The sequence below is a fragment of the Entelurus aequoreus genome, unplaced genomic scaffold (assembly GCF_033978785.1).
Source record: "Entelurus aequoreus isolate RoL-2023_Sb unplaced genomic scaffold, RoL_Eaeq_v1.1 HiC_scaffold_41, whole genome shotgun sequence".
NCBI lineage: Eukaryota > Metazoa > Chordata > Actinopteri > Syngnathiformes > Syngnathidae > Entelurus > Entelurus aequoreus.
Window position 1 is genome coordinate 284,714 of NW_026907973.1, and position 25,147 is coordinate 309,860.

The window sequence follows — 25,147 nt, forward strand, 5'->3', positions numbered from 1 at the left end:
TAAAAATGGCATAAAATGCTTTTTTTGGGAAAACTTTTTTTTTACAAAAAAAATTTCAAAAAACGGACTTGTTTGAGCAGCACAATTCTGGTGCTGTAGTTGTAGGAGATGTCTCAAAACGTCATCAGGAGTCCCGACTAAACCCGTAAATGTAAGAAAATGTAAGAAAATGCATTTTTTAAGAAAAACATTTTTTGCTAAAATGTCGTAAGGGGGGACCCTGTCGTAAAAATGCCAAAAAACGGACTTGCTTCAGCAGTACAATTCTGGTGCTGTAGTTGTAGGAGATGTCTCAAAACGTCATCAGGAGTCCCTACAAAACCTAAAAATGGCATAAAATGCTTTTTTTGGGAAAACTTTTTTTTTACAAAAAAAATTTTAAAAAACGGACTTGTTTGAGCAGCACAATTCTGGTGCTGTAGTTGTAGGAGATGTCTCAAAACGTCATCAGGAGTCCCGACTAAACCCGTAAATGTAAGAAAATGTAAGAAAATGCATTTTTTTTTAAAAACATTTTTTGCTAAAATGTCGTAAGGGGGGACCCTGTCGTAAAAATTCCAAAAAACGGACTTGATTCAGCAGCACAATTCTGGTGCTGTAGTTGTAGGAGATGTCTCAAAACGTCATCAGGAGTCCCTACAAAACCTAAAAATGGCATAAAATGCTTTTTTTGGGAAAACTTTTTTTTTACAAAAAAAATTTCAAAAAACGGACTTGCTTCAGCAGCACAATTCTGGTGCTGTAGTTGTAGGAGATGTCTCAAAACGTCATCAGGAGTCCCGACTAAACCCGTAAATGTAAGAAAATGTAAGAAAATGCATTTTTTAAGAAAAACATTTTTTGCTAAAATGTCGTAAGGGGGGACCCTGTCGTAAAAATTCCAAAAAACGGACTTGATTCAGCAGCACAATTCTGGTGCTGTAGTTGTAGGAGATGTCTTAAAACGTCATCAGGAGTCCCTACAAAACCTAAAAATGGCATAAAATGCTTTTTTTGGGAAAACTTTTTTTTTACAAAAAAAAATTCAAAAAACGGACTTGTTTGAGCAGCACAATTCTGGTGCTGTAGTTGTAGGAGATGTCTCAAAACGTCATCAGGAGTCCCGACTAAACCCGTAAATGTAAGAAAATGTAAGAAAATGCATTTTTTAAGAAAAACATTTTTTGCTAAAATGTCGTAAGGGGGGAGGGACCCTGTCGTAAAAATGCCAAAAAACGGACTTGATTCAGCAGCACAATTCTGGTGCTGTAGTTGTAGGAGATGTCTCAAAACGTCATCAGGAGTCCCGACTAAACCCGTAAATGTAAGAAAATGTAAGAAAATGCATTTTTTAAGAAAAACATTTTTTGCTAAAATGTCGTAAGGGGGGACCCTGTCGTAAAAATGCCAAAAAACGGACTTGCTTCAGCAGTACAATTCTGGTGCTGTAGTTGTAGGAGATGTCTTAAAACGTCATCAGGAGTCCCTACAAAACCTAAAAATGGCATAAAATGCTTTTTTTGGGAAAACTTTTTTTTTACAAAAAAAATTTCAAAAAATGGACTTGTTTGAGCAGCACAATTCTGGTGCTGTAGTTGTAGGAGATGTCTCAAAACGTCATCAGGAGTCCCGACTAAACCCGTAAATGTAAGAAAATGTAAGAAAATGCATTTTTTAAGAAAAAGATTTTTTGCTAAAATGTCGTAAGGGGGGACCCTGTCGTAAAAATGCCAAAAAACGGACTTGATTCAGCAGCACAATTCTGGTGCTGTAGTTGTAGGAGATGTCTTAAAACGTCATCAGGAGTCCCTACAAAACCTAAAAATGGCATAAAATGCTTTTTTTGGGAAAACTTTTTTTTTACAAAAAAATTTTCAAAAAACGGACTTGCTTCAGCAGCACAATTCTGGTGCTGTAGTTGTAGGAGATGTCTCAAAACGTCATCAGGAGTCCCGACTAAACCCGTAAATGTAAGAAAATGCATTTTTTAAGAAAAACATTTTTTGCTAAAATGTCGTAAGGGGGGACCCTGTCGTAAAAATGCCAAAAAACGGACTTGATTCAGCAGCACAATTCTGGTGCTGTAGTTGTAGGAGATGTCTCAAAACGTCATCAGGAGTCCCTACAAAACCTAAAAATGGCATAAAATGCTTTTTTTGGGAAAACTTTTTTTTTTTAAATTTTTTTTCAAAAAACAGACTTGCTTCAGCAGCACAATTCTGGTGCTGTAGTTGTAGGAGATGTCTCAAAACGTCATCAGGAGTCCCGACTAAACCCGTAAATGTAAGAAAATGTAAGAAAATGCATTTTTTAAGAAAAACATTTTTTGCTAAAATGTCGTAAGGGGGGACCCTGTCGTAAAAATGCCAAAAAACGGACTTGCTTCGGCAGTACAATTCTGGTGCTGTAGTTGTAGGAGATGTCTCAAAACGTCATCAGGAGTCCCTACAAAACCTAAAAATGGCATAAAATGCTTTTTTTGGGAAAACTTTTTTTTTTTAAATTTTTTTTCAAAAAAAAGACTTGCTTCAGCAGCACAATTCTGGTGCTGTAGTTGTAGGAGATGTCTCAAAACGTCATCAGGAGTCCCGACTAAACCCGTAAATGTAAGAAAATGTAAGAAAATGCATTTTTTAAGAAAAACATTTTTTGCTAAAATGTCGTAAGGGGGGACCCTGTCGTAAAAATGCCAAAAAACGGACTTGCTTCGGCAGTACAATTCTGGTGCTGTAGTTGTAGGAGATGTCTTAAAACGTCATCAGGAGTCCCTACAAAACCTAAAAATGGCATAAAATGCTTTTTTTGGGAAAACTTTTTTTTTACAAAAAAAAATTCAAAAAACGGACTTGTTTGAGCAGCACAATTCTGGTGCTGTAGTTGGAGGAGATGTCTCAAAACGTCATCAGGAGTCCCGACTAAACCCGTAAATGTAAGAAAATGTAAGAAAATGCATTTTTTAAGAAAAACATTTTTTGCTAAAATGTCGTAAGGGGGGACCCTGTCGTAAAAATGCCAAAAAACGGACTTGCTTCAGCAGTACAATTCTGGTGCTGTAGTTGTAGGAGATGTCTCAAAACGTCATCAGGAGTCCCTACAAAACCTAAAAATGGCATAAAATGCTTTTTTTGGGAAAACTTTTTTTTTACAAAAAAAAATTCAAAAAACGGACTTGTTTGAGCAGCACAATTCTGGTGCTGTAGTTGTAGGAGATGTCTCAAAACGTCATTAGGGAGTCCCGACTAAACCCGTAAATGTAAGAAAATGTAAGAAAATGCATTTTTTAAGAAAAACATTTTTTGCTAAAATGTCGTAAGGGGGGACCCTGTCGTAAAAATGCCAAAAAACGGACTTGCTTCGGCAGTACAATTCTGGTGCTGTAGTTGTAGGAGATGTCTCAAAACGTCATCAGGAGTCCCTACAAAACCTAAAAATGTTATAAAATGCTTTTTTTGGGAAAACTTTTTTTTTACAAAAAAAAATTCAAAAAACGGACTTGTTTGAGCAGCACAATTCTGGTGCTGTAGTTGTAGGAGATGTCTCAAAACGTCATCAGGAGTCCCGACTAAACCCGTAAATGTAAGAAAATGTAAGAAAATGCATTTTTTAAGAAAAACATTTTTTGCTAAAATGTCGTAAGGGGGGAGACCCTGTCGTAAAAATGCCAAAAAACGGACTTGATTCAGCAGCACAATTCTGGTGCTGTAGTTGTAGGAGATGTCTCAAAACGTCATCAGGAGTCCCTACAAAACCTAAAAATGGCATAAAATGCTTTTTTTGGGAAAACTTTTTTTTTACAAAAAAAAATTCAAAAAACGGACTTGTTTGAGCAGCACAATTCTGGTGCTGTAGTTGTAGGAGATGTCTCAAAACGTCATCAGGAGTCCCGACTAAACCCGTAAATGTAAGAAAATGTAAGAAAATGCATTTTTTAAGAAAAACATTTTTTGCTAAAATGTCGTAAGGGGGGACCCTGTCGTAAAAATGCCAAAAAACGGACTTGCTTCAGCAGTACAATTCTGGTGCTGTAGTTGTAGGAGATGTCTCAAAACGTCATCAGGAGTCCCGACTAAACCCGTAAATGTAAGAAAATGTAAGAAAATGCATTTTTTAAGAAAAACATTTTTTGCTAAAATGTCGTAAGGGGGGACCCTGTCGTAAAAATGCCAAAAAACGGACTTGCTTCGGCAGTACAATTCTGGTGCTGTAGTTGTAGGAGATGTCTCAAAACGTCATCAGGAGTCCCTACAAAACCTAAAAATGTTATAAAATGCTTTTTTTGGGAAAACTTTTTTTTTACAAAAAAAAATTCAAAAAACGGACTTGTTTGAGCAGCACAATTCTGGTGCTGTAGTTGTAGGAGATGTCTCAAAACGTCATCAGGAGTCCCGACTAAACCCGTAAATGTAAGAAAATGTAAGAAAATGCATTTTTTAAGAAAAACATTTTTTGCTAAAATGTCGTAAGGGGGGACCCTGTCGTAAAAATGCCAAAAAACGGACTTGCTTCAGCAGTACAATTCTGGTGCTGTAGTTGTAGGAGATGTCTCAAAACGTCATCAGGAGTCCCTACAAAACCTAAAAATGGCATAAAATGCTATTTTTGGGAAAACTTTTTTTTTACAAAAAAAAATTCAAAAAACGGACTTGTTTGAGCAGCACAATTCTGGTGCTGTAGTTGTAGGAGATGTCTCAAAACGTCATCAGGAGTCCCGACTAAACCCGTAAATGTAAGAAAATGTAAGAAATTGCATTTTTTAAGAAAAACATTTTTTGCTAAAATGTCGTAAGGGGGGACCCTGTCGTAAAAATGCCAAAAAACGGACTTGCTTCGGCAGTACAATTCTGGTGCTGTAGTTGTAGGAGATGTCTCAAAACGTCATCAGGAGTCCCTACAAAACCTAAAAATGGCATAAAATGCTTTTTTTGGGAAAACTTTTTTTTTACAAAAAAAAATTAAAAAAACAGACTTGCTTCAGCAGCACAATTCTGGTGCTGTAGTTGTAGGAGATGTCTCAAAACGTCATCAGGAGTCCCGACTAAACCCGTAAATGTAAGAAAATGCATTTTTTAAGAAAAACATTTTTTGCTAAAATGTCGTAAGGGGGGACCCTGTCGTAAAAATGCCAAAAAACGGACTTGCTTCAGCAGTACAATTCTGGTGCTGTAGTTTTAGGAGATGTCTCAAAACGTCATCAGGAGTCCCTACAAAACCTAAAAATGGCATAAAATGCTTTTTTTGGGAAAACTTTTTTTTTACAAAAAAAAATTCAAAAAACGGACTTGTTTGAGCAGCACAATTCTGGTGCTGTAGTTGTAGGAGATGTCTCAAAACGTCAACTGGAGTCCCTACAAAACCTAAAAATGGCATAAAATGCTTTTTTTGGGAAAACTTTTTTTTTACAAAAAAATTTTCAAAAAACAGACTTGCTTCAGCAGCACAATTCTGGTGCTGTAGTTGTAGGAGATGTCTCAAAACGTCATCAGGAGTCCCGACTAAACCCGTAAATGTAAGAAAATGTAAGAAAATGCATTTTTTAAGAAAAACATTTTTTGCTAAAATGTCGTAAGGGGGGACCCTGTCGTAAAAATGCCAAAAAACGGACTTGCTTCAGCAGTACAATTCTGGTGCTGTAGTTGTAGGAGATGTCTCAAAACGTCATCAGGAGTCCCTACAAAACCTAAAAATGGCATAAAATGCTTTTTTTGGGAAAACTTTTTTTTTACAAAAAAAAATTCAAAAAACGGACTTGTTTGAGCAGCACAATTCTGGTGCTGTAGTTGTAGGAGATGTCTCAAAACGTCATCAGGAGTCCCGACTAAACCCGCAAATGTAAGAAAATGTAAGAAAATGCATTTTTTAAGAAAAACATTTTTTGCTAAAATGTCGTAAGGGGGGACCCTGTCGTAAAAATGCCAAAAAACGGACTTGCTTCGGCAGTACAATTCTGGTGCTGTAGTTGTAGGAGATGTCTCAAAACGTCATCAGGAGTCCCTACAAAACCTAAAAATGGCATAAAATGCTTTTTTTGGGAAAACTTTTTTTTTACCAAAAAAAATTCAAAAAACGGACTTGTTTGAGCAGCACAATTCTGGTGCTGTAGTTGTAGGAGATGTCTCAAAACGTCATCAGGAGTCCCGACTACACCCGTAAATGTAAGAAAATGTAAGAAAATGCATTTTTTAAGAAAAACATTTTTTGCTAAAATGTCGTAAGGGGGGACCCTGTCGTAAAAATGCCAAAAAACGGACTTGCTTCAGCAGTATAATTCTGGTGCTGTAGTTGTAGGAGATGTCTCAAAACGTCATCAGGAGTCCCTACAAAACCTAAAAATGGCATAAAATGCTTTTTTTGGGAAAACTTTTTTTTTACAAAAAAAATTTCAAAAAACAGACTTGCTTCAGCAGCACAATTCTGGTGCTGTAGTTGTAGGAGATGTCTCAAAACGTCATCAGGAGTCCCGACTAAACCCGTAAATGTAAGAAAATGTAAGAAAATGCATTTTTTAAGAAAAACATTTTTTGCTAAAATGTCGTAAGGGGGGACTCTGTCGTAAAAATGCCAAAAAACGGACTTGCTTCAGCAGTATAATTCTGGTGCTGTAGTTGTAGGAGATGTCTCAAAACGTCATCAGGAGTCCCTACAAAACCTAAAAATGGCATAAAATGCTTTTTTTGGGAAAACTTTTTTTTTACAAAAAAAAATTCAAAAAACGGACTTGTTTGAGCAGCACAATTCTGGTGCTGTAGTTGTAGGAGATGTCTCAAAACGTCATCAGGAGTCCCGACTAAACCCGTAAATGTAAGAAAATGTAAGAAAATGCATTTTTTAAGAAAAACATTTTTTGCTAAAATGTCGTAAGGGGGGACCCTGTCGTAAAAATGCCAAAAAACGGACTTAATTCAGCAGCACAATTCTGGTGCTGTAGTTGTAGGAGATGTCTCAAAACGTCATCAGGAGTCCCTAAAAAACCTAAAAATGGCATAAAATGCTTTTTTTGGGAAAACTTTTTTTTTACAAAAAAAAATTCAAAAAACAGACTTGCTTCAGCAGCACAATTCTGGTGCTGTAGTTGTAGGAGATGTCTCAAAACGTCATCAGGAGTCCCGACTAAACCCGTAAATGTAAGAAAATGCATTTTTTAAGAAAAACATTTTTTGCTAAAATGTCATAAGGGTAAAAATGCCAAAAAACGGACTTGCTTCAGCAGTACAATTCTGGTGCTGTAGTTGTAGGAGATGTCTCAAAACGTCATCAGGAGTCCCTACAAAACCTAAAAATGGCATAAAATGCTTTTTTTGGGAAAACTTTTTTTTTACCAAAAAAAATTCAAAAAACGGACTTGTTTGAGCAGCACAATTCTGGTGCTGTAGTTGTAGGAGATGTCTCAAAACGTCATCAGGAGTCCCGACTAAACCAGTAAATGTAAGAAAAAGTAAGAAAATGCATTTTTTACGAAAAACATTTTTTGCTAAAATGTCGTAAGGGGGGACCCTGTCGTAAAAATGCCAAAAAACGGACTTGCTTCAGCAGTACAATTCTGGTGCTGTAGTTGTAGGAGATGTCTCAAAACGTCATCAGGAGTCCCTACAAAACCTAAAAATGGCATAAAATGCTTTTTTTGGGAAAACTTTTTTTTTACAAAAAAAAATTCAAAAAACGGACTTGTTTGAGCAGCACAATTCTGGTGCTGTAGTTGTAGGAGATGTCTCAAAACATCATCAGGAGTCCCGACTAAACCCGTAAATGTAAGAAAATGTAAGAAAATGCATTTTTTACGAAAAATGTCGTAAGGGGGGACCCTGTCGTAAAAATTCCAAAAAACGGACTTGATTCGGCAGCACAATTCTGGTGCTGTAGTTGTAGGAGATGTCTCAAAACGTCATCAGGAGTCCCTACAAAACCTAAAAATGGCATAAAATGCTTTTTTTGGGAAAACTTTTTTTTTACAAAAAAAAATTCAAAAAACGGACTTGTTTGAGCAGCACAATTCTGGTGCTGTAGTTGTAGGAGATGTCTCAAAACGTAATCAGGAGTCCCGACTAAACCCGTAAATGTAAGAAAATGTAAGAAAATGCATTTTTTAAGAAAAACATTTTTTGCTAAAATGTCGTAAGGGGGGACCCTGTCGTAAAAATGCCAAAAAACGGACTTGCTTCGGCAGTACAATTCTGGTGCTGTAGTTGTGGGAGATGTCTCAAAACGTCATCAGGAGTCCCTACAAAACCTAAAAATGGCATAAAATGCTTTTTTTGGGAAAACTTTTTTTTTACAAAAAAAATTTCAAAAAACGGACTTGTTTGAGCAGCACAATTCTGGTGCTGTAGTTGTAGGAGATGTCTCAAAACGTCATCAGGAGTCCCGACTAAACCCGTAAATGTAAGAAAATGTAAGAAAATGCATTTTTTAAGAAAAACATTTTTTGCTAAAATGTCGTAAGGGGGGACCCTGTCGTAAAAATGCCAAAAAACGGACTTGCTTCAGCAGTACAATTCTGGTGCTGTAGTTGTAGGAGATGTCTCAAAACGTCATCAGGAGTCCCTACAAAACCTAAAAATGGCATAAAATGCTTTTTTTGGGAAAACTTTTTTTTTACAAAAAAAAATTCAAAAAACGGACTTGTTTGAGCAGCACAATTCTGGTGCTGTAGTTGTAGGAGATGTCTCAAAACGTCATCAGGAGTCCCGACTAAACCCGTAAATGTAAGAAAATGTAAGAAAATGCATTTTTTAAGAAAAACATTTTTTGCTAAAATGTCGTAAGGGGGGACCCTGTCGTAAAAATGCCAAAAACGGACTTGATTCAGCAGCACAATTCTGGTGCTGTAGTTGTAGGAGATGTCTCAAAACGTCATCAGGAGTCCCTACAAAACCTAAAAATGGCATAAAATGCTTTTTTTGGGAAAACTTTTTTTTTACAAAAAAAATTTCAAAAAACAGACTTGCTTCAGCAGCACAATTCTGGTGCTGTAGTTGTAGGAGATGTCTCAAAACGTCATCAGGAGTCCCGACTAAACCCGTAAATGTAAGAAAATGTAAGAAAATGCATTTTTTACGAAAAACATTTTTTGCTCAAATTTCGTAAGGGGGGACCCTGTCGTAAAAATGCCAAAAAACGGACTTGCTTCAGCAGTACAATTCTGGTGCTGTAGTTGTAGGAGATGTCTCAAAACGTCATCAGGAGTCCCTACAAAACCTAAAAATGGCATAAAATGCTTTTTTTTTGAAAACTTTTTTTTTACAAAAAAAATGTCAAAAAACAGACTTGCTTCAGCAGCACAATTCTGGTGCTGTAGTTGTAGGAGATGTCTCAAAACGTCATCAGGAGTTCCGACTAAACCCGTAAATGTAAGAAAATGCATTTTTTACGAAAAACATTTTTTGCTAAAATGTCGTAAGGGGGGAGGGACCCTGTCGTAAAAATGCCAAAAAACGGACTTGATTCAGCAGCACAATTCTGCTGCTGTAGTTGTAGGAGATGTCTCAAAACGTCATCAGGAGTCCCTACAAAACCTAAAAATGGCATAAAATGCTTTTTTTGGGAAAACTTTTTTTTTACAAAAAAAAATTCAAAAAACGGACTTGTTTGAGCAGCACAATTCTGGTGCTGTAGTTGTAGGAGATGTCTCAAAACGTCACCAGGAGTCCAGACTAAACCCGTAAAGGTAAGAAAATGTAAGAAAATGCATTTTTTAAGAAAAACATTTTTTGCTAAAATGTCGTAAGGGGGGACCCTGTCGTAAAAATGCCAAAAAACGGACTTGCTTCAGCAGTACAATTCTGGTGCTGTAGTTGTAGGAGATGTCTCAAAACGTCATCAGGAGTCCCGACTAAACCCGTAAATGTAAGAAAATGCATTTTTTACGAAAAACATTTTTTGCAAAATGTCGTAAGGGGGGACCCTGTCGTAAAAATGCCAAAAAACGGACTTGCTTCAGCAGTACAATTCTGGTGCTGTAGTTGTAGGAGATGTCTCAAAACGTCATCAGGAGTCCCTACAAAACCTAAAAATGGCATAAAATGCTTTTTTTGGGAAAACTTTTTTTTTACAAAAAAAAATTCAAAAAACGGACTTGCTTCAGCAGCACAATTCTGGTGCTGTAGTTGTAGGAGATGTCTTAAAACGTCATCAGAAGTCCCTACAAAACCTAAAAATGGCATAAAATGCTTTTTTTGGGAAAACTTTTTTTTTACAAAAAAAAATTCAAAAAACGGACTTGTTTGAGCAGCACAATTCTGGTGCTGTAGTTGTAGGAGATGTCTCAAAACGTCATCAGGAGTCCCGACTAAACCCGTAAATGCAAGAAAATGCATTTTTTACGAAAAACATTTTTTGCTAAAATGTCGTAAGGGGGGACCCTGTCGTAAAAATGCCAAAAAACGGACTTGATTCAGCAGTTCAATTCTGGTGCTGTAGTTGTAGGAGATGTCTCAAAACGTCATCAGGAGTCCCTACAAAACCTAAAAATGGCATAAAATGCTTTTTTTGGGAAAACTTTTTTTTTACAAAAAAAAATTAAAAAAACGGACTTGTTTGAGCAGCACAATTCTGGTGCTGTAGTTGTAGGAGATGTCTCAAAACGTCATCAGGAGTCCCGACTAAACCCGTAAATGTAAGAAAATGTAAGAAAATGCATTTTTTAAGAAAAACATTTTTTGCTAAAATGTCGTAAGGGGGGACCCTGTCGTAAAAATGCCAAAAAACGGACTTGATTCAGCAGCACAATTCTGCTGCTGTAGTTGTAGGAGATGTCTTAAAACGTCATCAGAAGTCCCTACAAAACCTAAAAATGGCATAAAATGCTTTTTTTGGGAAAACTTTTTTTTTACAAAAAAAAATTCAAAAAACGGACTTGTTTGAGCAGCACAATTCTGGTGCTGTAGTTGTAGGAGATGTCTCAAAACGTCATCAGGAGTCCCGACTAAACCCGTAAATGTAAGAAAATGTAAGAAAATGCATTTTTTACGAAAAACATTTTTTGCTAAAATGTCGTAAGGGGGGACCCTGTTGTAAAAATGCCAAAAAACGGACTTGCTTCAGCAGTACAATTCTGGTGCTGTAGTTGTAGGTGATGTCTCAAAACATCATCAGGAGTCCCGACTAAACCCGTAAATGTAAGAAAATGTAAGAAAATGCATTTTTTACGAAAAACATTTTTTGATAAAATGTCGTAAGGGGGGACCCTGTCGTAAAAATGCCAAAAAACGGACTTGATTCAGCAGTACAATTCTGGTGCTGTAGTTGTAGGAGATGTCTCAAAACGTCATCAGGAGTCCCTACAAAACCTAAAAATGGCATAAAATGCTTTTTTTGGGAAAACTTTTTTTTTACAAAAAAAAATTCAAAAAACAGACTTGCTTCAGCAGCATAATTCTGGTGCTGTAGTTGTAGGAGATGTCTCAAAACGTCATCAGGAGTCCCGACTAAACCCGTAAATGTAAGAAAATGTAAGAAAATGCATTTTTTACGAAAAACATTTTTTGCTAAAATGTCGTAAGGGGGGACCCTGTCGTAAAAATTCCAAAAAACGGACTTGATTCAGCAGCACAATTCTGGTGCTGTAGTTGTAGGAGATGTCTCAAAACGTCATCAGGAGTCCTGACTAAACCCGTAAATGTAAGAAAATGTAAGAAAATGCATTTTTTACGAAAAACATTTTTTGCTAAAATGTCGTAAGGGGGGACCCTGTCGTAAAAATGCCAAAAAACGGACTTGCTTCAGCAGCACAATTCTGGTGCTGTAGTTGTAGGAAATGTCTCAAAACGTCATCAGGAGTCCCGACTAAACCCGTAAATGTAAGAAAATGCATTTTTTACGAAAAACATTTTTTGCAAAAATGTCGTAAAAATTCCAAAAAACGGACTTGATTCAGCAGCACAATTCTGGTGCTGTAGTTGTAGGAGATGTCTCAAAACGTCATCAGGAGTCCTGACTAAACCCGTAAATGTAAGAAAATGTAAGAAAATGCATTTTTTACGAAAAACATTTTTTGCAAAAATGTCGTAAAAATGCCAAAAAACGGACTTGCTTCAGCAGTACAATTCTGGTGCTGTAGTTGTAGGAGATGTCTTAAAACGTCATCAGGAATCCCTACAAAACCTAAAAATGGCATAAAATGCTTTTTTTGGGAAAACTTTTTTTTTACAAAAAAAAATTCAAAAAACAGACTTGCTTCAGCAGCACAATTCTGGTGCTGTAGTTGTAGGAGATGTCTCAAAACGTCATCAGGAGTCCCGACTAAACCCGAAAATGGAAGAAATTAGAAGAAAATGCATATTTTACGGAAAAAAAATTTTTTGCAAAATGTCGTAAAAAAAATTCCAAAAAACGGACTTACTTCAGCAGCACAATTCTGGTGCTGTAGTTGTAGGAGATGTCTCAAAACGTCATCAGGAGTCCCGACTAAACCCGTAAATGTAAGAAAATGCATTTTTTACGAAAAACATTTTTTGCTAAAATGTCGTAAGGGGGGAGGGACCCTGTCGTAAAAATGCCAAAAAACGGACTTGATTCAGCAGCACAATTCTGCTGCTGTAGTTGTAGGAGATGTCTCAAAACGTCATCAGGAGTCCCTACAAAACCTAAAAATGGCATAAAATGCTTTTTTTGGGAAAACTTTTTTTTTACAAAAAAAAATTCAAAAAACGGACTTGTTTGAGCAGCACAATTCTGGTGCTGTAGTTGTAGGAGATGTCTCAAAACGTCACCAGGAGTCCCGACTAAACCCGTAAATGTAAGAAAATGTAAGAAAATGCATTTTTTAAGAAAAACATTTTTTGCTAAAATGTCGTAAGGGGGGACCCTGTCGTAAAAATGCCAAAAAACGGACTTGCTTCAGCAGTACAATTCTGGTGCTGTAGTTGTAGGAGATGTCTTAAAACGTCATCAGGAGTCCCTACAAAACCTAAAAATGGCATAAAATGCTTTTTTTGGGAAAACTTTTTTTTTACAAAAAAAAATTCAAAAAACGGACTTGCTTCAGCAGCACAATTCTGGTGCTGTAGTTGTAGGAGATGTCTCAAAACGTCATCAGGAGTCCCGACTAAACCCGTAAATGTAAGAAAATGCATTTTTTACGAAAAACATTTTTTGCTAAAATGTCGTAAGGGGGGACCCTGTCGTAAAAATGCCAAAAAACGGACTTGATTCAGCAGCACAATTCTGGTGCTGTAGTTGTAGGAGATGTCTCAAAACGTCATCAGGAGTCCCTACAAAACCTAAAAATGGCATAAAATGCTTTTTTTGGGAAAACTTTTTTTTTACAAAAAAAAATTCAAAAAACGGACTTGTTTGAGCAGCACAATTCTGGTGCTGTAGTTGTAGGAGATGTCTCAAAACGTCATCAGGAGTCCCGACTAAACCCGTAAATGTAAGAAAATGTAAGAAAATGCATTTTTTACGAAAAACATTTTTTGATAAAATGTCGTAAGGGGGGACCCTGTCGTAAAAATGCCAAAAAACGGACTTGATTCAGCAGTACAATTCTGGTGCTGTAGTTGTAGGAGATGTCTCAAAACGTCATCAGGAGTCCCTACAAAACCTAAAAATGGCATAAAATGCTTTTTTTGGGAAAACTTTTTTTTTACAAAAAAAAATTCAAAAAACAGACTTGCTTCAGCAGCACAATTCTGGTGCTGTAGTTGTAGGAGATGTCTCAAAACGTCATCAGGAGTCCCTACAAAACCTAAAAATGGCATAAAATGCTTTTTTTGGGAAAACTTTTTTTTTACAAAAAAAAATTAAAAAAACGGACTTGTTTGAGCAGCACAATTCTGGTGCTGTAGTTGTAGGAGATGTCTCAAAACGTCATCAGGAGTCCCGACTAAACCCGTAAATGTAAGAAAATGCATTTTTTAAGAAAAACATTTTTTGCTAAAATGTCGTAAGGGGGGACCCTGTCGTAAAAATGCCAAAAAACGGACTTGATTCAGCAGCACAATTCTGCTGCTGTAGTTGTAGGAGATGTCTTAAAACGTCATCAGAAGTCCCTACAAAACCTAAAAATGGCATAAAATGCTTTTTTTGGGAAAACTTTTTTTTTACAAAAAAAAATTCAAAAAACGGACTTGTTTGAGCAGCACAATTCTGGTGCTGTAGTTGTAGGAGATGTCTCAAAACATCATCAGGAGTCCCGACTAAACCCGTAAATGTAAGAAAATGTAAGAAAATGCATTTTTTACGAAAAACATTTTTTGATAAAATGTCGTAAGGGGGGACCCTGTCGTAAAAATGCCAAAAAACGGACTTGATTCAGCAGTACAATTCTGGTGCTGTAGTTGTAGGAGATGTCTCAAAACGTCATCAGGAGTCCCTACAAAACCTAAAAATGGCATAAAATGCTTTTTTTGGGAAAACTTTTTTTACAAAAAAAAATTCAAAAAACGGACTTGTTTGAGCAGCACAATTCTGGTGCTGTAGTTGTAGGAGATGTCTCAAAACGTCATCAGGAGTCCCGACTAAACCCGTAAATGCAAGAAAATGCATTTTTTACGAAAAACATTTTTTGCTAAAATGTCGTAAGGGGGGACCCTGTCGTAAAAATGCCAAAAAACGGACTTGCTTCAGCAGTACAATTCTGGTGCTGTAGTTGTAGGAGATGTCTCAAAACGTCATCAGGAGTCCCTACAAAACCTAAAAATGGCATAAAATGCTTTTTTTGGGAAAACTTTTTTTTTACAAAAAAAAATTCAAAAAACAGACTTGCTTCAGCAGCACAATTCTGGTGCTGTAGTTGTAGGAGATGTCTCAAAACGTCATCAGGAGTCCCGACTAAACCCGTAAATGTAAGAAAATGTAAGAAAATGCATTTTTTACGAAAAACATTTTTTGATAAAATGTCGTAAGGGGGGACCCTGTCGTAAAAATGCCAAAAAACGGACTTGATTCAGCAGTACAATTCTGGTGCTGTAGTTGTAGGAGATGTCTCAAAACGTCATCAGGAGTCCCTACAAAACCTAAAAATGGCATAAAATGCTTTTTTTGGGAAAACTTTTTTTTTACAAAAAAAAATTCAAAAAACAGACTTGCTTCAGCAGCACAATTCTGGTGCTGTAGTTGTAGGAGATGTCTCAAAACGTCATCAGGAGTCCCTACAAAACCTAAAAATGGCATAAAATGCTTTTTTTGGGAAAACTTTTTTTTTACAAAAAAAAATTAAAAAAACGGACTTGTTTGAGCAGCACAATTCTGGTGCTGTAGTTGTAGGAGATGTCTCAAAACGTCATCAGGAGTCCCGACTAAACCCGTAAATGTAAGAAAATGCATTTTTTAAGAAAAACATTTTTTGCTAAAATGTCGTAAGGGGGGACCCTGTCGTAAAAATGCCAAAAAACGGACTTGATTCAGCAGCACAATTCTGCTGCTGTAGTTGTAGGAGATGTCTTAAAACGTCATCAGAAGTCCCTACAAAACCTAAAAATGGCATAAAATGCTTTTTTTGGGAAAACTTTTTTTTTACAAAAAAAAATTCAAAAAACGGACTTGTTTGAGCAGCACAATTCTGGTGCTGTAGTTGTAGGAGATGTCTCAAAACATCATCAGGAGTCCCGACTAAACCCGTAAATGTAAGAAAATGTAAGAAAATGCATTTTTTACGAAAAACATTTTTTGATAAAATGTCGTAAGGGGGGACCCTGTCGTAAAAATGCCAAAAAACGGACTTGATTCAGCAGTACAATTCTGGTGCTGTAGTTGTAGGAGATGTCTCAAAACGTCATCAGGAGTCCCTACAAAACCTAAAAATGGCATAAAATGCTTTTTTTGGGAAAACTTTTTTTTTACAAAAAAAAATTCAAAAAACAGACTTGCTTCAGCAGCACAATTCTGGTGCTGTAGTTGTAGGAGATGTCTCAAAACGTCATCAGGAGTCCCGACTAAACCCGTAAATGTAAGAAAATGTAAGAAAATGCATTTTTTACGAAAAACATTTTTTGCTAAAATGTCGTAAGGGGGGACCCTGTCGTAAAAATGCCAAAAAACGGACTTGCTTCAGCAGCACAATTCTGGTGCTGTAGTTGTAGGAAATGTCTCAAAACGTCATCAGGAGTCCCGACTAAACCCGTAAATGTAAGAAAATGCATTTTTTACGAAAAACATTTTTTGCAAAAATGTCGTAAAAATTCCAAAAAACGGACTTGATTCAGCAGCACAATTCTGGTGCTGTAGTTGTAGGAGATGTCTCAAAACGTCATCAGGAGTCCCGACTAAACCCGTAAATGTAAGAAAATGCATTTTTTAAGAAAAACATTTTTTGCTAAAATGTCGTAAGGGGGGACCCTGTCGTAAAAATGCCAAAAAACGGACTTGATTCAGCAGCACAATTCTGCTGCTGTAGTTGTAGGAGATGTCTTAAAACGTCATCAGAAGTCCCTACAAAACCTAAAAATGGCATAAAATGCTTTTTTTGGGAAAACTTTTTTTTTACAAAAAAAAATTCAAAAAACGGACTTGTTTGAGCAGCACAATTCTGGTGCTGTAGTTGTAGGAGATGTCTCAAAACATCATCAGGAGTCCCGACTAAACCCGTAAATGTAAGAAAATGTAAGAAAATGCATTTTTTACGAAAAACATTTTTTGATAAAATGTCGTAAGGGGGGACCCTGTCGTAAAAATGCCAAAAAACGGACTTGATTCAGCAGTACAATTCTGGTGCTGTAGTTGTAGGAGATGTCTCAAAACGTCATCAGGAGTCCCTACAAAACCTAAAAATGGCATAAAATGCTTTTTTTGGGAAAACTTTTTTTTTACAAAAAAAAATTCAAAAAACAGACTTGCTTCAGCAGCACAATTCTGGTGCTGTAGTTGTAGGAGATGTCTCAAAACGTCATCAGGAGTCCCGACTAAACCCGTAAATGTAAGAAAATGTAAGAAAATGCATTTTTTACGAAAAACATTTTTTGCTAAAATGTCGTAAGGGGGGACCCTGTCGTAAAAATGCCAAAAAACGGACTTGCTTCAGCAGCACAATTCTGGTGCTGTAGTTGTAGGAAATGTCTCAAAACGTCATCAGGAGTCCTGACTAAACCCGTAAATGTAAGAAAATGTAAGAAAATGCATTTTTTACGAAAAACATTTTTTGCAAAAATGTCGTAAAAATGCCAAAAAACGGACTTGCTTCAGCAGTACAATTCTGGTGCTGTAGTTGTAGGAGATGTCTTAAAACGTCATCAGGAGTCCCTACAAAACCTAAAAATGGCATAAAATGCTTTTTTTGGGAAAACTTTTTTTTTACAAAAAAAAATTCAAAAAACAGACTTGCTTCAGCAGCACAATTCTGGTGCTGTAGTTGTAGGAGATGTCTCAAAACGTCATCAGGAGTCCCGACTAAACCCGTAAATGTAAGAAAATGCATTTTTTACGAAAAACATTTTTTGCTAAAATGTCATAAGGGGGGATCCTGTCGTAAAAATTCCAAAAAACGGACTTGTTTGAGCAGCACAATTCTGGTGCTGTAGTTGTAGGAGATGTCTCAAAACGTCATCAGGAGTCCCGACTAAACCCGTAAATGTAAGAAAATGTAAGAAAATGCATTTTTTAAGAAAAACATTTTTTGCTAAAATGTCGTAAAAATTCCAAAAAACTGACTTGCTTCAGCAGTACAATTCTGGTGCTGTAGTTGTAGGAGATGTCTCAAAACGTCATCAGGAGTCCCTACAAAACCTAAAAATGGCATCTCCTGTTCCCACAGTTCCTCCGTGTCTCCGCAGTGAGCCGTGCGCCTCACCTGCCGATCTTCCCCCTGGACTCTGACTGCCTTCCTCGACCTCCGCACTCGGACTTGGACTTCTGGACGCCTCTCTCCTGCCCCCACGGACCTCGCTCGGATCACGAACCTCTTTTGCTTCGCCCCTCTGGACTTCTTTGCTGCCACAACCAACACACACTTACAATAACCTCTGGTAACTTATATTTGGTTAACTTCTACACATAGCCCTGCATCCACACACATAGTAGCATACACACCCGACGTAATCATCAAGCTCAAATAAAACCCGTTGAGCTAGACCTCCTGCTGTCGTACCGTCTCCTTCCCCCTTCGTCTTACGTAACAGTACCGGTACCAAAATGTATTTTGATACTTTTGTAAAAAAAGGGTACCACAAAAAATTGCATTATTAGCTTTATTTGAACAAAACATCTTAGTGTACATGAAACATATGTTTATTATTGTCATTTAGTCCTCAAATAAAATAGTGAACATACTAGACAACTTGTCTTTTAGTAATAAGTAAACAAACAAAGACTCCTAATTAGTCTGCTGACATATGCAGTAACATATTGTGTCATTTATACACCTATTATTTTGTACACATTATGAGGGACAAACTGCAAAAATTGATTATTAATCTACTTGTTCATTTGCTGTTAAAATCTGCTTATTTTCTGTTTCAACATTTTCTATCTACACTTTTGTTCAAATGTAATAATCACTTATTCTTCTCTTCTTTGATACTTTACATTAGTTTTGGATGATACCACACATTTAGGTATCGATCTGATACCAAGTAGTTACAGGATCATACATTGGTCATTTTCAAAGTCCTCATGTGTCCAGGGACGTATTTACTGACTTTATAAACATAATATACATTTACAAAAAAAAGGAAAAAAGATTTTGTGACGATAAAAAATATCGATGTAATCATAGTAGTATCGACTACATACGCTCTTGTACTTGGTATCATTACAGTAGATGTCAGGTGTAGATCCACCCATGGTATTTGTTTACATTGTGACGGCGGTGAGATATTGTATCCTCCTACGGTGTGTAGTGAAGCATGTTTAGGTATTCCTCATCCTCCAGTGATAATGCTACTTGTAAAAAACTTACTTTATTTGTCGCCATGGAGGCCAGGATTAGTGATTTAGAAGTAGCTGAAACACTGTGGATGTGTGTTAGCTGCGAGCTAGTTAGCCATGTCTTAAAGCAGCTCTTCCTGAGGGTGTTTCAGTGTTATAACTTCACCTTTATCTTGACTTTTTACACCAAAATGCGTCCATTCTCCCTTTTCTGTCTACACACTGTGTCTGCTTGTAAGTACTCTGTGTGTGTGTGCTGCCCAACAGCAGTAAAACCAGCAATGTCATGATTGACTATTTGCTTGATCAGTAACTTAACAAAGCTCCAAAGTTTTGGTTCACCTCCATCGTAGTTCACTAAGACGGGTCCTCCATTATATTTGTCATTAGGGCCTGGAATCTAGCTCTGCAAGACCTGGGATAGCTGAGTGGTTAACACTGTTGGCCACCAAGCAAGGGGTACTGGGTTCAAATCCCAGTAGGGAGTTAGTGTTTTGTTTCACTATCATTGTGATTTTGTGAGACAGGTTCTCAATTAAATATGTCATTGGGGCCCGAAATCTAGCTTCAAGAAGACCAAGAATAGCTTAGTGGTCAAAGCAGCTAGTGCCCAATCAAATGGGACTGGGTTCAAATCCCAGTCAGATCGTTTGGTGACTAGGAAAGATCCAGTCAGAGAAATTACTCTTTTATATCATAGTTTACTGAGACAGGTTCTAAATCACATATAATTAAATATGTCATTGGGGACCGAAATCTGCCTTCAAGAATACCAAGGATAGCTGAATGTTTAAAGCAGCTAGCTCCCAATCAAAGGGTTCTGGGTCCAAATCCCAGTCAGGTCACTCTGAAACAGGTAAAGATCTTGTCAGAGGAATAAATCTTTTGTATGATAGTTTAAAGGTTCTCAATTATATATGTCATTGGGGCCCGAAATCTGGTAACAAGATAGACCAAGGATAGCTGAATGGTTAAACAGCTATCTCTCAATCAAAGGGTTCTGGGTTCAATCCCTGTCAGGTCGATCGGCTTGCCAAGCCAAAGTATGCAGAAGTGGGGATGCCGGACGATGTGGGGGTGTATCAGTAATTCCTATGCTGGGATGGGTGGGAATAGAAAGATAGATAATTAATTCATTGTGAGTGTTGACCAATCAGCTCTCCTGGTCTGACTAATTGCAATTGAGATAATAAAATAGATGAAACAATTCTAATTGGATAATGAATAAACCAAATACAAGAAAGATAATTGGGGAAAAAATGGAGGAAGTAGAACTAGTGGAATAATTTAATTAAAAGATAATTGTATTGATAATTAATTATTAAGATAATTAATTATACAAATTTGTGTTTTTTATTATCTAATTTTTTTTATCACAATTGCAATTAGACATGTTTTTATTAATCATATTTTTTTATTATCCAATTATTTCAACTTTTTTATTATCTCAAATGCAGTTAGTCAGACCAGGAGCTCCATTAAGATCTTTGATTAGTGTTTTGTAACATGTATTTAAAACAGCAGAGTGCTCCTGTCTTAGAAAGGATCTTTGACCTGCATTCTTCCACAGTACAGTGCTCCCGTCAAACAAGATCTTTGATTAGTGTTCTGTGACAGGAGCACTCCACTGTATTATCCTGAATCAGATGCACCTGTGTGAGGTCGTTAGCTGCATAAAGACACCTGTCCAATCAGTAAGAGCCAAACATTCAGCATGGCTAAGAGCAAAGAGCTGTCCAAAGACACCAGAGACAAAATGGTACAACTCCACAAGGATGGAAAGGGCTACGGAGAAATTGCCAAGCAGCTTGGTGAAAAAAGGTCCACTGTTGGAGCAATCATTAGAAAATGGAAGAAGCTAAACATGACGGTCAATCTCAATGGGAGTGGAGCCCCATGCAAGATATCACCTGGTGGGGTCTCAATGATGCTAAGAAAGGTGAGGAATCAGCCCAGGACTACACGGCAGGACTTGGTCAATGACCTGAAAAGAGCTGGGACCACTGTTTCCATGGTCACTGTTGGTAATAACGTCATGGTTTGAAATCATGCATGGCACGGAAGGTTCCCCTGCTTAAACCAGAACATGTTAAGGCCCGTCTTAAGTTTGCCAATGACCATTTGGATGATCCAGAGGAGTCATGGGAGAAAGTGTTGTGGACAGTGTTTTATCACATCTCTATCATAGTTTACAGACACAGGTTCACCATTACATCTGGTCTTAAGAAAACCCAAGGTAGCTCAGTGGGTAACATCAATACTGTTAACCAAGGGGTACTGGGTTCAAGTCCCACTTACAGTTTTATATCATAGTTTACTGAGACAGGTTCTCAATTAAATGTTTCATTGGGGCCCTAAAATTTTATTCTAGAAGACAAAAGATAGCTGAAGGGTTAAACAGCTACCTTCCAATCAAAGGGTTCTGGGTTCAATCCCAGTCAGGTCACTCTAAAACTAGTAAATACCCACTCAGAGCAATTAGTCTTTTAAATGAAAGTTTACTGAGACAGTTCTCAATTATATATGTCATTGGGGCCCGGAAATCTGGTAACAACAAGAGCAAGGATGGCTGAATGGTTAAACAGCTAGCTTACAATCAAAGGGTTCTGGGTTCAATCCCAGTCTGGTCGCTCTACAACTACTAAATATCCACTCAGAGCAATTAGTCTTTTAAACGAAAGTTTACTGAGACAGTTCTCAATTATATATGTCATTGGGGCCCGGAAATCTGGTAATTGTATGGCCGAGGATAGCTGAATGGTTAAACATCTAGCTCCCAACAAAGGGTTCATGGGTTCAATCCCAGTCCAAGGTCCAAGCAAGGGTGGGGAGTAGCGTTATGTGGGGGTGTATCACCTCCCCCACACAGAGTAAAGTCAAGTGGTAGCTGGTTAATTAACTTATAGTTAAAAAGGTAAGTATGAGTAATAATAATAACAAATAGTCTATAGTCCAAAAGTCAAGGGTAACCTCGGGGGTTAGCTCCTCCTCCTTGCCGAGGCTAAAGTTGGCTGGGATGGGCGGGAATAGAAAGATAGATAATTAATTCATTGTGAGTGTTGACCAATCAGCTCTCCTGGTCTGACTAATTGCAGTTGAGATAATGAAAAAAAACAAAACTGCAATTGATACAATAAAAATAAAAAAAATTGGATAATAAAAAAATAAGATTAAAAAAAACATGTCTGTCATGTAATTGCAATTGAGATAATTACAATTGAGTTAATTGAGATAATTAATTGAGATAATTAATTGAGATAATTGGAATGGAGATAATTAATTTTAATTATGTCAATTGAGATAATTAATTATGATAATTAATTGAGATAATTAATTATCTCAATTAATTATCATAATTAATTGAGATAATTAATTATCTCAATTGACATAATTAAAATTAAATATCTCCATTCCAATTATCTCAATTAACTCAATTGTAATTATCTCAATTGCAATTACATGACAGACATGTTTTTTTTAATCTTATTTTTTAATCATCCAATTTTTTATTTTTTTTATTTTATCAATTGCAGTTTGTTTTTTTTCATTATCTGAACTGCAATTAGTCAGACCAGGAGAGCTGATTGGTCAACACTCACAATGAATTAATTATCTATCTTTCTATTCCCGCCCATCCCAGCCAACTTTAGCCTCGGCAAGGAGGAGGAGCTAACCCCCGAGGTTACCCTTGACTTTTGGACTATAGACTATTAGTTATTATTATTACTCATACTTACCTTTTTAACTATAAGTTAATTAACCAGCTACCACTTGACTTTACTCTGTGTGGGGGAGGTGATACACCCCCACATAACGCTACTCCCCACCCTTGCTTGGACCTTGGACTGGGATTGAACCCATGAACCCTTTGTTGGGAGCTAGATGTTTAACCATTCAGCTATCCTCGGCCATACAATTGCCAGATTTCCGGGCCCCAATGACATATATAATTGAGAACTGTCTCAGTAAACTTTCATTTAAAAGATTAATTGCTCTGACTCAATATTTACTAGTTTTAGAGTGACCAGACTGGGATTGAACCCAGAACCCTTTGATTGGGAGGTAGCTGTTTAACCCTTCAGCTATCTTTGGTCTTCTAGAACAAAGTTTTCGGGCCCCAATGAAACATTTAATTGAGAACCTGTCTCAGTAAACTATGATATAAAACTGTAAGTGGGACTTGAACCCAGTACCCCTTGGTTAACAGTATTGATGTTACCCACTGAGCTACCTTGGGTTTTCTTAAGACCAGATGTAATGGTGAACCTGTGTCTGTAAACTATGATGGAGATGTGATAAAACACTGTCCACAACACTTTCTCCCATGACTCCTCTGGATTTATATTATTGTATATACTAGGTCATAAAATCAGTGTCAGTTGAGTCGGTCCATATGTTGCCTGTAGGAATTTTTAATGTCCAGCAGATGTCAGTATTTAGTGACACAGTATCAATACAGTTTTGCAATGTGTCGAAACGCTTCATGACGCCTCATCAACCCATCACTACCGTAGCCCTTTCCATCCTTGTGGAGTTGTACCATTTTGTCTCTGGTGTCTTTGGACAGCTCTTTGCTCTTAGCCATGCTGAATGTTTGGCTCTTACTGATTGGACAGGTGTCTTTATGCAGCTAACCACCTCACACAGGTGCATCTGATTCAGGATAATACAGTGGAGTGGAGGTGTTACAAAACACTAATCAAAGATCTTGTTTGACAGGAGCACTGTACTGTGGAAAAATGCAGGTCAAAGATCCTTTCTGTGACAGGAGCACTCTGCTGTTTTAAATACATGTTACAAAACTATGATATAAAAGAGTAATTTCTCTGACTGGATCTTTCCTAGTCACCAAACGATCTGACTGGGATTTGAACCCAGTCCCATTTGATTGGGCACTAGCTGCTTTGAGCACTAAGCTATTCTTGGTCTTCTTGAAGCTAGATTTCGGGCCCCAATGACATATTTAATTGAGAACCTGTCTCACAAAATCACAATGATAGTGAAACAAAACACTAACTCCCTACTGGGATTTGAACCCAGTACCCCTTGCTTGGTGGCCAACAGTGTTAACCACTCAGCTATCCCAGGTCTTGCAGAGCTAGATTCCAGGCCCTAATGACAAATATAATGGAGGACCCGTCTTAGTGAACTACGATGGAGGTGAACCAAAACTTTGGAGCTTTGTTAAGTTACTGATCAAGCAAATAGTCAATCATGACATTGCTGGTTTTACTGCTGTTGGGCAGCACACACACACAGAGTACTTACAAGCAGACACAGTGTGTAGACAGAAAAGGGAGAATGGACGCATTTTGGTGTAAAAAGTCAAGATAAAGGTGAAGTTATAACACTGAAACACCCTCAGGAAGAGCTGCTTTAAGACATGGCTAACTAGCTCGCAGCTAACACACATCCACAGTGTTTCAGCTACTTCTAAATCACTAATCCTGGCCTCCATGGCGACAAATAAAGTAAGTTTTTTACAAGTAGCATTATCACTGGAGGATGAGGAATAGCTAAACATGCTTCACTACACACCGTAGGAGGATACAATATCTCACCGCCGTCACAATGTAAACAAATGCCATGGGTGGATCTACACCTGACATCCACTGTAATGATACCAAGTACAAGAGCGTATCTAGTCGATACTACTATGATTACATCGATATTTTTTATCGTCACAAAATCTTTTTTCCTTTTTTTAAAATGTATATTATGTTTATAAAGTCAGTAAATATGTCCCTGGACACATGAGGACTTTGAAAATGACCAATGTATGATCCTGTAACTACTTGGTATCAGATCCATACCTAAATGTGTGGTATCATCCAAAACTAATGTAAAGTATCAAAGAAGAGAAGAATAAGTGATTATTACATTTGAACAAAAGTGTAGATAGAACATGTTAAAACAGAAAATAAGCAGATTTTAACAGCAAATGAACAAGTAGATTAATAATCAATTTTTGCAGTTTGTCCCTCATAATGTGTACAAAATAATAGGTGTATAAATGACACAATATGTTAATGCATACGTCAGCAGACTAATTAGGAGTCTTTGTTTGTTTACTTATTACTAAAAGACAAGTTGTCTAGTATGTTCACTATTTTATTTGAGGACTAAATGACAATAATAAACATATGTTTCATGTACACTAAGATGTTTTGTTCAAATAAAGCCAATAATGCAATTTTTTGTGGTACCCTTTTTTTAGAAAAGTATCAAAATACATTTTGGTACCGGTACTGTTACGTAAGACGAAGGGGGAAGGAGACGGTACGACAGCAGGAGGTCTAGCTCAATGGGTTTTATTTGTGAATTGTTTTTGTTTGCGGATGACTCGACCTTGCTGGTATCCGGCAAGGACAAG

At 37.1% G+C, this 25,147-nt stretch overlaps 1 protein-coding gene across 4 annotated transcripts in view; it reads left to right on the forward strand.

The window, feature by feature from the left end:
• Positions 1-18,030, forward strand: part of LOC133645330 (uncharacterized) — a 37,290-nt gene extending 19,260 nt beyond the window's left edge. For 3 of the 4 annotated variants that reach the window (XR_009825009.1, XM_062040221.1, XM_062040222.1), the window contains one exon: positions 17,663-18,030. Coding sequence is in view for 3 of the 4 variants with exons in the window: in XM_062040221.1 (XP_061896205.1) it covers positions 17,663-17,905 (243 nt within the window). In the remaining variant the exon portion in view is untranslated. The remainder of the gene's footprint in view (positions 1-17,662) is intronic. The other variant, XM_062040223.1, reaches the window with a different exon arrangement.
• The last annotated feature ends 7,117 nt before the right edge of the window (positions 18,031-25,147 follow it).